This window comes from Orbicella franksi, chromosome 5 (assembly GCF_964199315.1).
Source record: "Orbicella franksi chromosome 5, jaOrbFran1.1, whole genome shotgun sequence".
Classification (NCBI taxonomy): domain Eukaryota; kingdom Metazoa; phylum Cnidaria; class Anthozoa; order Scleractinia; family Merulinidae; genus Orbicella; species Orbicella franksi.
In genome coordinates, this window is record NC_138149.1 from 32,239,515 (window position 1) to 32,250,615 (window position 11,101).

At 37.7% G+C, this 11,101-nt stretch overlaps 2 protein-coding genes across 2 annotated transcripts; one reads left to right on the forward strand and one right to left on the reverse strand.

The window, feature by feature from the left end:
• Positions 1-305: 305 nt before the first annotated feature.
• LOC145488270 (uncharacterized) lies at positions 306-6,783 on the reverse strand. Its single transcript, XM_081467099.1, has 10 exons — positions 6,728-6,783; positions 6,227-6,326; positions 5,872-6,026; positions 5,289-5,335; positions 5,032-5,095; positions 4,173-4,252; positions 3,515-3,578; positions 3,195-3,263; positions 2,877-2,957; positions 306-2,751 (listed from the first exon to the last, which is right to left on the reverse strand). The coding sequence occupies exons 1-10, from the start codon at positions 6,767-6,769 to the stop codon at positions 2,716-2,718; spliced, it is 738 nt and encodes a 245-aa protein (XP_081323225.1). The 5' UTR covers positions 6,770-6,783; the 3' UTR covers positions 306-2,715.
• Positions 6,784-6,916: 133 nt separating this feature from the next.
• LOC145488274 (vacuolar-sorting protein SNF8-like) lies at positions 6,917-10,864 on the forward strand. Its single transcript, XM_081467102.1, has 9 exons — positions 6,917-7,000; positions 7,279-7,329; positions 7,592-7,730; positions 8,212-8,264; positions 8,686-8,737; positions 8,858-8,927; positions 9,243-9,384; positions 9,613-9,687; positions 9,992-10,864. The coding sequence occupies exons 1-9, from the start codon at positions 6,947-6,949 to the stop codon at positions 10,082-10,084; spliced, it is 729 nt and encodes a 242-aa protein (XP_081323228.1). The 5' UTR covers positions 6,917-6,946; the 3' UTR covers positions 10,085-10,864.
• Positions 10,865-11,101: the final 237 nt, after the last annotated feature.

An 11,101-nucleotide genomic window follows, 5' to 3' on the forward strand; every position in this document is an offset into this window, starting at 1 on the left:
AAATTGTTCTCCAACGAGATTGTCAAGTGACTCTTGACGTGAAGGGCAGAGCCTGTTTTTGTTTTTTTTTGTTTTGTTTTGTGTTTTTTCGTTTTTTTGTTTTTGTTTTGTTTTTATTTTTGTGACAGATCAGTCTGACTCTGAATCAGAATAAAGTATCCCCGCCCCCAACCAAAAAAAAAAAAATAGGTACCCAAAGGGTACATGTGTGGGATACCTCATTTGCATTAACGGACACGAGCCGATCACAATAGTGTGGAATACCATAGGTATCCCACACAAAAACGATACCATTCAGACTGGGAAAGTATTTTTTTTATTATTCCATAGAAATCGTAAATACAATTGAAAAACTCAAGCTATCTGACACAATCTGGAGTCGCCCTTACTCCCTCTCCTCTAAAGTGTCGCATGACAATGCACGTAGAGTGAAGGTGAACGTAGAAATACAATGTGGATATCTAATTACGTAACGTTAATGTTATAAACCTAAACCTCAGAAATGGTAAAATAAAGTGAATTGTCGACAGCATCTCTGGAGGTAATGATCTGTTTATGGGGGACTAAAATATCCTCAATGTTTCACATAGGACACGACTGCAAAGTGAAAAATTCCACCAGTTTTACAAGACTGGCTCAACAACTAAAAGGAAAACATCTGGCTTATATATTGCCTTGGGAAGATATTACCTAGAACACTCCTTTAAAAACCTTTCAAACTACAGCTACCAAACAGACATACAAACTGTCGAAGCATGTCCAAGCGTTTAGCATGATATGTTCACTTGAATAATGTAAGTATGTAGCCTTCTTTTTCAGACGTCGTGAAAAGAAACATCTGCCTTGTGCAGTAAATCATCTACGTACAGTACTATTCAACTTCTGCGTTTTTTAAGTTTCTCTATGTTGAAATCCATTGCCATCCTCGTTAGCTATTCTAGCTTCTTAATAAGGCCAATCATTTGCTTATTGCTCGAGAAGTCAAACATTATCTTGGGATTCCCAGGCAGTGATTGAGCTTCATGAATCTAACTGTGCCCTTCAAGAATTTGGTACGAGTAGTATCACTGCCTTGCTAGCTACATAAGAACAGTGATCCAATCACCATGTTTTATGCAGTACAGAATTATTCTCTCGAGGTTAGTTTTGAGAAGTTGGAAGTACATCAAAACAATATTCCCCTAGATGACAATTTTCTATTCTTCTGCTTGGAAAACAGTCATGCAGGTCTCTCTTTGAAACTGAAGCATTAAACAGTAACCCTAATATTGCTCACAAAGTAACTAGCATCTATTATAATTATTGTAATCCAGTCTGGTTTAAGGTGGGTGACCTCCTCAGATGCATGCTATTCAACTGATCTCAACTGTACAAAGTAGTACTCAGGATTTGACAATCATCTGAAACGTAGCAATTCAAGCAGTGACATTGATCTGTCATACTGATAAACGAGCTTTAAAGCAATTGTCCAAAGAAAAGTTAAACATGCAACATTCCTTTAGTGGGTAAGTGTATTAGTAAGTCAGTGTAAGTCAGAAGCTGGTTACAAAACTCCATGCATGTAAAATTTCTTTGCAAAACCTCTTTGGTGTTGTCAGCCTAGTTAAATATATGTATGGGAAAACACAGTGAAGAAGAATGTAAACTGCATTTTGGTAAAATCAGACTTGTGCATCAAAAGAATACAGGAGAGACATTGAGAAGCAACAGATCAGAACTCTATTGATACTGTTTACATTTAAGCAAGAGGAAGCTACTTTTGCCAGAAAAGTGTCTGAGGTAGCAATCATATTTAAGGGTAGTCTACTTCCAAGGAGTTAAAAATTGGCATCACTATTTTCTCTCTTGCCAGGATCACACCCAGGTGCTTGTTATGTAGGGGTGACTGCCAGGAAGAAAAGTCAATCGGAAAACACCCCCAATGTGAATTAAGGTCTTTCAAGGAGACACGAGAATATGAGCAAAGTGACAGAACTACATGTAAAAAGTAAGATCAGAAATGAGCTAAACTAAAAAGAAGCAAGTTACAGCTTAGGTTCCAATCTGCCTAAATTTCTGACTGAACAGTTTGTGACTGAAATCTGAGATACATGTTCTTAACCATCGAAATGTTGGTTTTCTCTCTGCTTTGGTTAATTCAGAATTACCACACGGAGATGCATAATACTTTCTATGCGGATTGTTAGTGCTTTGACTGACTAATAAGAATAATCACTGATACCAAAATGATTTCAATAAAGCATTGGATTAATGTAAAAAATAATCATCATTAACATATTACCTCAAATTCTGATACAATTTAACAGCCATTCATGGGTACACAGGCTCTACTGTTGCCATTCATAACAAGATACACATGTAAGCCACCATGCAGCTATATGGAGCAGCCATCTCCATGGAAAATGCATCACCACAGTCAAGAAAGTACATCAAACATTAGCTTGTTTGAGTACTTCACACGACTTCCATGTGATATTGGTAAACACATGGCACTCTGATTCTCCCCATTATTACTAGTGCTCACTGTACACTTGTACATGAAAGTATAAATTATAAAGGTCCCCTCTGGTGTTTCTTTTGTATGAATTACTGCTTTCGATACAAAAGCAGTGAATTAACCCACTGGATGTTTAAGACATGCTTGGAACACAACATCTGGCAGCTTCTTGCAGTACTAACTAGTTCTGTGAGACTGGACACCATTTGAGAATTGCCTCAGAGCCCAAACCTTTCAGCTCTTTTCTTTTTAGCCTGACGAGGAACAAAAGCAGAAACTTAATAAGTACATCAATGACTTCTACCACAGAAAAAATGGCTATTTTACATTGGTTCAATGAAACGTGAAACAAGGAATGTTTACAGTCTTATAAACTCACTTCCGACATATCTCCAGGTGATGCTGTTACAGCAACACCAAAGCGCTGTTTTCTTTTCAGTAACTTGTCTTTCTCTTCAAGCTGTGAATGAGATCATCAGGATTTAAAACCAAAGTAGCACAATTTATAATGAAACTGTGCAGTATGAACTGGAAATCATCTTTAAGGATTTAGAAAACAAATATATTTTGTACAAATTGTACTTGTTTGGAATTTAAATACATTTATCCTTATAAACAAGGTAAACTCAGTTTCTTAAATGACGAGTAACAACACTAGATCACACTAACTCTTCCTTGAGAATGAAGTATTGTTTACCTTAGCAATCGAAGGGGAAACTGCACCAAATCTTTCAGCTCTTTTCTTAAGCTTCTCAACATCCACATCCTGCATATTAAAGAGAAGGTAAGTTTCAATACATAAATATATTCATTAGTGTTGCAAAGAAGAAATGTAAAGAATGGAGTAGGTTGAGGTCAATCAAGGTTAACCATGGCTAAGGAAAAGAAACAATTTTTTATAGGAATACTGTATGTATGAATGATTTGAAATTTACATGAAGACATACCATGTGACTGCAGTTATCAGCAACCATCAAAATCAAGGTCTTCAAAGTTATACGTGGAACTAGAATTTACCTTTGGTCCAATGATTGGTGAGTTCTTTGCTGTTCCATTACTGGCTGGACTTGATAAACCAAATCTGAAAAAAAACGTCCATGAAACTTGTTTAATCAAACTGTACTGCCTTGAATTTACCACCTTCATGCAGTGTAGTACTCAATTACTACTAAACATCCGAAGTTCAGTTTCTTCTCATGATGAAGAACTTCTTGCCCATAAAATAATACAGCTAGTATTAAATGAAACAAGACCTCTGAAATTGTGGTAATGCTTGATACAGTCAAGTGCATCACATTCAAGAGTACAGATTACTCTTAGCCAGTGCACAAAGTGTACATGCACAGGCAGTGTCGGTCTAAGCAGTTGTCAGAGAGGAAGACCAAAGAGACCTTGAAAAGAACACTACCTAGAGGTAAGAGTTTGGTGAAAAAGGTTGGTGTGATGCTGGGGTTTGTGCATAGGGCCGAGAATCACAGTGAGAGAGAGATTGTAAGGCAAGACCATATGTCCCAGTTGGGGATTTGGAAATGACAATGATCATGATGGCAATTCAATGAACCACCAAATTTCTATTTAACTACCATTTACATCCATACCTGTTGACTAACTCTTCTATAGGGTAGCTAATAATTAGAATACAATTTTAAGGGTTAAGTGATATGTTAGGACTGACCTTTGTGCTCTAGCTTGCTTCTTGTCAGTATCTGTCACTGGGGGAGATTGGCCAAATCTTTCCAATCTTTGAGCCTTTTTCTATCAAACAACAAAATAACCAAATATTTCAAGGACTAATTTAATTGATAACTAAGTTTAATAAATGACTTTCATGCATTGAGTGCTACATGTACTGTACTCTTATACTTCTGGTTGGTGCAGAATGCTCTGCCCTGTCAAAATGTTGTGTAGTACATAGTAGGCAGGAAAACAAAAGAAGTAAGCAATAAAGGACATGCATGTATGTGGATTTATTAAAGTCAGATTGGCAAACTCCAGTGTGAAGAGGAAAACAAATACTGTAATTAACTGTTGGCAGCAAAATTACCAGCTGCCAGCACTTACTGACAGGGCTGAATACTACATACAGCTGTTTTGAAAAAGGTTGTCGGAATAAAGCGTAAAAGTCCACGCAACAATCCTGAAAGTTAGTATGGGTAGAAATAGAAAGCTGCTGCACATGCTAAATGCTCAATGCGATAAAACAAAAACACGGCAAATGTCATTTCTTAGGTTTTCTTTTTCTTCAGACTTTGGGTTCTTTCAGCCACACTGACTTTTCAAGTTATTTTAAACTAAAAGTTATGCAACAGGGAAAGAAAAGCTACAGGTTGTATGAGTGGAAAACCTACAAATGTAATGTATCCTTGCTAATACTTCCCACGCAAAAATACAAATTTATAGATTTCCTCTACACCGGTATGCAAAATCTCAATGAATACCCAGACCACCATTCAATCTTGTCACATAGGCTTGACACTTTCATGAGACAACCTTTCCCCAAATTGCTGCATTTAATATACATTGTATAAATTTACCTGTTCATCGGTCAGGGTACCTTGACTGGGAGTTTTTCCTGGGGGTGTAATGGGCACCCTTTTACTGTAGAAAAAGAGAGTAGAAAAAAAGAGTTCACACTTCCACAATATTATCAAAAATATTTGATGTTTGTTTTATGGGAGCAGTCCAGTACAATGACCTTCAATGCTACGATATAATAATTGAATGAAATTAAAACCACCTGTACAGACTTGTATATAAAGATTTTAAACATATCTACTGGGTTTATACTTACACAGGACTACCTAGTGGTTGTTTTTCATCTTTTTCTGCCGTCAAATCCTGGAAAAAAAATTGCCAATTGAATGTAAGTACTCTGATTAAAACTTCACAAAAGTTACAAATTTTGTGAACCCAAAAAGGAATTTCTAACTATAATAGTTAGATGTGCCACATGAATTCATAGTCATTCCCTTCTCCTCTTGTCAATAACAGGACTGAACGAACAGGATGTGCGTCATATTAAAGGTAAACTAAAGTATTTCTATCAGCCCGCCCCTCCCCTCCCTAGAAGGGGGATGGCTTGTGCGCACAGTGTGAACCCCCTCCCCAATCCCTTTCTCAGCATTTTGCTGGACCCATCTATGCACCTGTGAGGAGAGAGGCACTGTGAGAGGGAAGGGTGTTGCACAAGAACCTGGCCACGGCTCAAACTACTTGATACGAAGTCCAGCACATTGATCCTTTAGTTTACTGCATGTCCTCTGCTCATAATACTGATTTGCACTGTCAACCAAAGAATTAAATTTAAAAAATATTTCAAGAACATGCCAGAGTTTGAAAACACTGTCTATAAGTTTCCCACATCAAAACGTCACCTGGTTGATTTCTTTTTCTTTTGTTTCTATGTCCAAGTCATCATCAAAATGCTCTGGCACATCCTCTGTGACATCGTCATCATCCAAGTCATCAGCATCATTGTCTAACTCATGGTCATCAGCAATCTCTTCGGTTTCATCTTGATAAACAATCCCTGACAATAAAATATGTTTATCACTATTTATTTATTTAATTATTATCAATACCTTCTTTACAGAGTAAATGGTAATAGAGATGTTTCTGTTATAGAAGGGAGGTCTGACTACTTGAGCACATTAAACTTAATATCCAGAAAAAAACAGCATTGAGCCAATCAGGCTATGAGCTTTGTGTTGTTATAGAAACCACACTCACCTTGTTCTGAGAGACACTTTTCTAATCTTGCTTGTAAATCACTTTTGTTGCCCTTGGTTGGAAGACCACGATCTGCAAGCTCTTTCTTTAACTCAGCTACCTTTGAAATTACAAAATTTTTGATAAGTCATTCGGTTAATGAGTTGAGACACTGGATAAACAAAACAATGGTGTCGTTTAGCAGTCAATGTTTTCATCCCTAGGTAAGGAAGCACGGTTTTAACTGTAGATTAGGTACAGGGCAAGCTTTCTTCAATGAGATGCTGCCGATGGATGTTACAAAACCAGAATACATGCTCGTAACTGAAAGCAACTGAAGCACGTATAGAGCAACCCGCGACCGTCAGAATTCAACGATTACACACTTCGTTGTTAACAAGCGTCTTCGCAGCATGTTAGCATTTAACACTGAAATTATGAAAAATGTGTGAGCAGTAGTAGCAATTACATTATTTTTTCACGACTAGCTCTCACTTAAACCTCGCAAAGAAATGAAAATACCTTGAGTTTCTTCAAGCTTATTACTGCCCCGGTGTCCGCCATCTTGTCTTGCTGAGCGTCAGTGCGCACGTGTCGTCTGCCCCATATGCATTATGGGAATTATACTTCCTATGGAGTACCGCTGAAAATGGCGGAAAGGAGCTCGAGAAAAACGTCGAGAAACATCTGTCGGAATGCCTGAATTTTGGTTGTCTTAGGGAAGAAAATTCAAGTTTCAAGATGCGTAGAGGGCCAGGAGGAGTTGGTGCAATAAACAGGCAACGTCTTGCGAGGGTAAATACTGGTAGCGGAGTTCAAAAGTACTCAAAATGGTTGAGACTCTATCTGGTATCCAGTCACTTCGCTCAATAGATCATTCCTCGTTCTTTCATCCACTGCCAAGCCAAACTCCGTTAGTTTAGGTAGCGAACTCGGCCTAGCCTGTGTGGAGCGATCTAACTTTTGGTTGGAGCGAACTGACTTGGGGCGATTTAACAGTGGAGCAAACTGAATGACCGTAATTCATTCTACCTTTATTTTTTTAACTTTTGAGCTAGTGTTTTTTTTTTCAGGAAAAGTATGCTACGAAGGGAACGGAAATAGCAGACATCCAGTTATCACAAGTAAAATAAATTAGTTTTTGTAATATGATAATTTTTTGTTTAACTTCAGAAATGCAGAGCTGCTGCCAAACAACAGCAACAACGACAACTTTATTTGTACTCAGCTAGAAATTAAATGAACAAAAATAAGTTAAAATAAAAAGAGTACATACACAGTTATACAAACCAGCAAGTGATCAGATCTGTCCTCCTTCCCAAGCAGAGACTTCACAACATCAGTTTACAATAATATAATTAATTACATAACCGTCTGTTTTGCTAGATGGGAAAACAGCTGGATTCCTTCAAGTCATCTCTTGAAGACTTTGCAGGAAAGTACAAACAGGAAATCAAGAAGAACCCAGAGTTTAGAGGTCACTTTCAACAGATGTGTGCTCGCATTGGTGTCGACCCACTGGCATGTATGTCAATTTTTTTAAAAAAAGATGAGTTCAAGTGAAGTCAAGTTTGATTTTAGTAAGCTACAGTTGTTATTTCTAATAATATTAATGAAGCAGTTTGAGGCATCAAATGACAAGATGCTGCGAAATCATACGTGACTACAACAGTGTCTGTCTTTTCATCACTTCCCAGCCTAGAGGCGTGCAGTCTTGGTTTCTCTTTGTTCCTTTGCTGGCATGTTGAAAGAAGTTGTATAGAGGAATGAAGATAGCAAAAGGGGGTGTGATCATGTTTCACACACAAATAATTTGTAATAAAATCCACGCTTCATGTATACTTTTAGCTGCTTTTACCAATGGTTTTTCATAAATTCACAAAATCTTTATGCATTATGCAATAGTCCCTATCAGGTGCCATGCATAAACCCTTAGCCACCCTTAGGAATTAGATTTCCATCACTTTGTCAGGTCTCAAACAAAATGCTTGTCATTTATATCTTAGCGAGCAAAGGTTTCTGGGCAGAGCTACTCGGTGTAGGAGACTTTTACTATGAGGTGTGTAGAGACTCTCAATTTTCATCCTGCTGGATCTAATGCACTGTCTTTTTAATGTGAACACCAAACTTTCATTTTAAATAATAAGCAAAATAAATGTCTATTATACTGTCTAGTTCAATTAATTTTAATTCACAACACGATAAAACTGTCTTTTGTACCTTTGCAATGATGTCAGCAACATCAAAACGTCAGACAACTCTAATAATTATCTCCTCAGAGCTTTATTATCTAGCTCTCTGCACGCACTGCAGGCCTATGATTCTCCCTCATCATAGGCCTGCAGTGCGTGCAGAGAGCTAGATAATAAAGCTCTGAGGAGATAATATTATAGTATTTTTCAATAGTAGTGTTAATGCTATATTCACAAAAATTATGAAAATAGTTAATTATTAATATATTTTGCCATTTTAACTAATAGCTTGGTGTTCAAATTGTTGAGATCTGCATGGCAACAAGGCCACGAAATGGAGGTTAGTGCAGATATTTGTCAATATATATAATATTAATTTTTTTAATTCTCATTTATTTAGCAATCTTAAGTTAATAATTTCTGTTGCAAGGTTTAAATTGTAATTTTTTGTGCTTGACAGGTTTGATGGCACTGGACGAATTGCACAAAAAAGTCCTGAAAACGAGCAAATCCAGACAAGATGTATCTGAGTGGGTATTACAATATTAAACAAGAATACTGAATAAATGCAACCCAAGATCTCCAGCATAAAATGAATGAGAATTGGTCCAGCAAACCCAATAAAGCCTTAAAAAATATATATAGGCCTGCAACACGTGCAGAAGGCACAATACATGCAGAGAGCTATGTAGCTAGCTGGGGCCCTTTGAGGCCCTACATGTATGATACAAAGTAATGAAAGAAGTTATACTTCTATTCATTTCATTGATGTTAGTTTCAGCAAGTTACTGGGAAATATTAGTGACATTTAGTGAGGAGCTTTCATTTGATCTTGTTCATTGCAGAGATGACTTGGCACGTGCAATAAAAAAACTTCATGTGATGGGCAGTGGTTTTCAAATTCTACCAGTTGGTAACAAACGGCTGGTCCAGTCAGTGCCGGGAGAACTGAGCATGGATCATGCTGCAGCACTTCAGCTGGCTCAGGTTTGGTCTTTTAGACTTTCTGAAATTGCAACCCCATCTGCTCATTTACTTAGCATGAAGATTAGCGAGAAATCGCAACCTATGTATTGTTCCTTCTTATATAGTGGACTTTCTGCAGCTTTCACTGCCCTCATTGCTCAGGTGGATGTAATCTGAGCATCCTGACAAGGTGTCTTTTGTGATTGATTTTCCAATGATGAAACTTAAATGGTGGACCATATTTTTCAGGGCAATGGGTACACATCAGTTTCAGCCATCATGAAGGATTTAGGATGGGAAGCTGATCGTACAAAGCGAATCTTGGTAAGTTACAAAAACACTAGTTACTGCCATCAAAATGGGTGACGTCTTCCACCTGGCTTAAGCCAGGATTTGAAAAGTGGCCGTCCAAAATGTGCCATAGGCCTGGTCAAATGATCAATTTATAAGGCTACATATGAAAAATAAAACAATTTTCTTTAGAAAGTGGCTGTCCACAGGACGTCTGGACACTCATGTCTTATCTTCCAAGATAATGACCTATGTTTTTTTCTGGACACTAATTTGGCGGTATTCAATTTGGTTCGGCTAAAACCTCAATTGTGAGTGTTTTGGTTTCTTGTTGTAGGATCACATGGTTCATGAAGAGATGGCCTGGGTTGATGACCAAGCACCCAGTGAAAGATTATACTGGTTCCCAGGCCTCTTCCCAGAAACCTGACAAGCCTTGGAATCAAAAATACGAAGAGAAGATAATATTGTCTGCATGCAGAAAGTGATTGCAGGAAGAAATGCTACTGTAGGCTGACAAAGCTGAAGAATCCACAAGTTAATACTTGTTACTAAAAGCTGTCAAACTATCTTCGAGAAGTTGGCTAAATGGTGTTAAGACATAGACAGTGATGTACAGATGCTTCAGTAGGGAGCTTAAGAATACTATGACAGCAACACCCAAGAGGACATCGTTAAAAAAGATTAGATAAGCAAAACAATCCCTATGTTCAAGTTTTGACATGTCGTAGCCACACTCCACAAAACAAAAATGTGATATGTCCAAATTCTGAATATTTTTGAGAATTTTTATGAGCCATGTTGGCCAATGTTTTGTATTTCCTTTTGGCATTTACTACTGGCATTACATGTTTTGTTTGAGCAAGTTTCTAGACCTACTGGTGTACTGAGCAGATGTGGAAAATTTGTAGGTCCAGAGAATACCATACTGCCCTCACAGAAGAGTTTTTTTTATTATTATTTCCAAGACCCCTGCCCCCACCCCTCTGGAAATTCCAATTAAGCTTGATACATTTCTTTAAATGTTTTGTCTTAGAGAACCCCCACCCTGCAGGAAATTCCAATCCCTTCTGTGGAGGGGAGTATTGATATTTTCTGGAACTGCACAATGTGAAATTCAAAGGTAAAATGTAATCTGTTATTCTACTGGGCATTGTCCATGGCATCAATTAAGCTCCCTATTCTTTCCAGTTGTGTCTCTCCCCCCCCCCCCCCCTACCTCAAACTGGTACCATGGTGGCACTGCTCTGCAAGGACAAGGGACCACAATATAAAGACCCCAACAAGTGTTCAGTAGGCCATTTGCACTATACTAATTTTAACTTGGCTACAAGGCTTGGCGGAACAAAACAAAGCAAATTAATTTTTCATCCCTCAGCCTTGATTCAATTTCTTTTGTTTTATTCTCCCGAGCCTCAGACCAAAATTGGAAGTTTTATACCTTGAA

Bases quoted from the DNA above. Each gene is read 5' to 3' on its own strand.
- LOC145488270 (XM_081467099.1), bottom strand. From the start codon at position 6,769: ATGGCGGACACCGGGGCAGTAATAAGCTTGAAGAAACTCAAG. The intron at 6,027-6,226 runs GTGAGTGTGGTT...TTTTATTGTCAG, and splicing joins AAAGTGTCTCTCAGAACAAG to GGATTGTTTATCAAGATGAA. The intron at 3,264-3,514 runs GTAAATTCTAGT...TTTAATATGCAG, and splicing joins CACCAATCATTGGACCAAAG to GATGTGGATGTTGAGAAGCT.
- LOC145488274 (XM_081467102.1), top strand. From the start codon at position 6,947: ATGCGTAGAGGGCCAGGAGGAGTTGGTGCAATAAACAGGCAACGTCTT. The intron at 8,738-8,857 runs GTTAGTGCAGAT...TGTGCTTGACAG, and splicing joins AACAAGGCCACGAAATGGAG to GTTTGATGGCACTGGACGAA. The intron at 9,385-9,612 runs GTTTGGTCTTTT...CATATTTTTCAG, and splicing joins CAGCACTTCAGCTGGCTCAG to GGCAATGGGTACACATCAGT.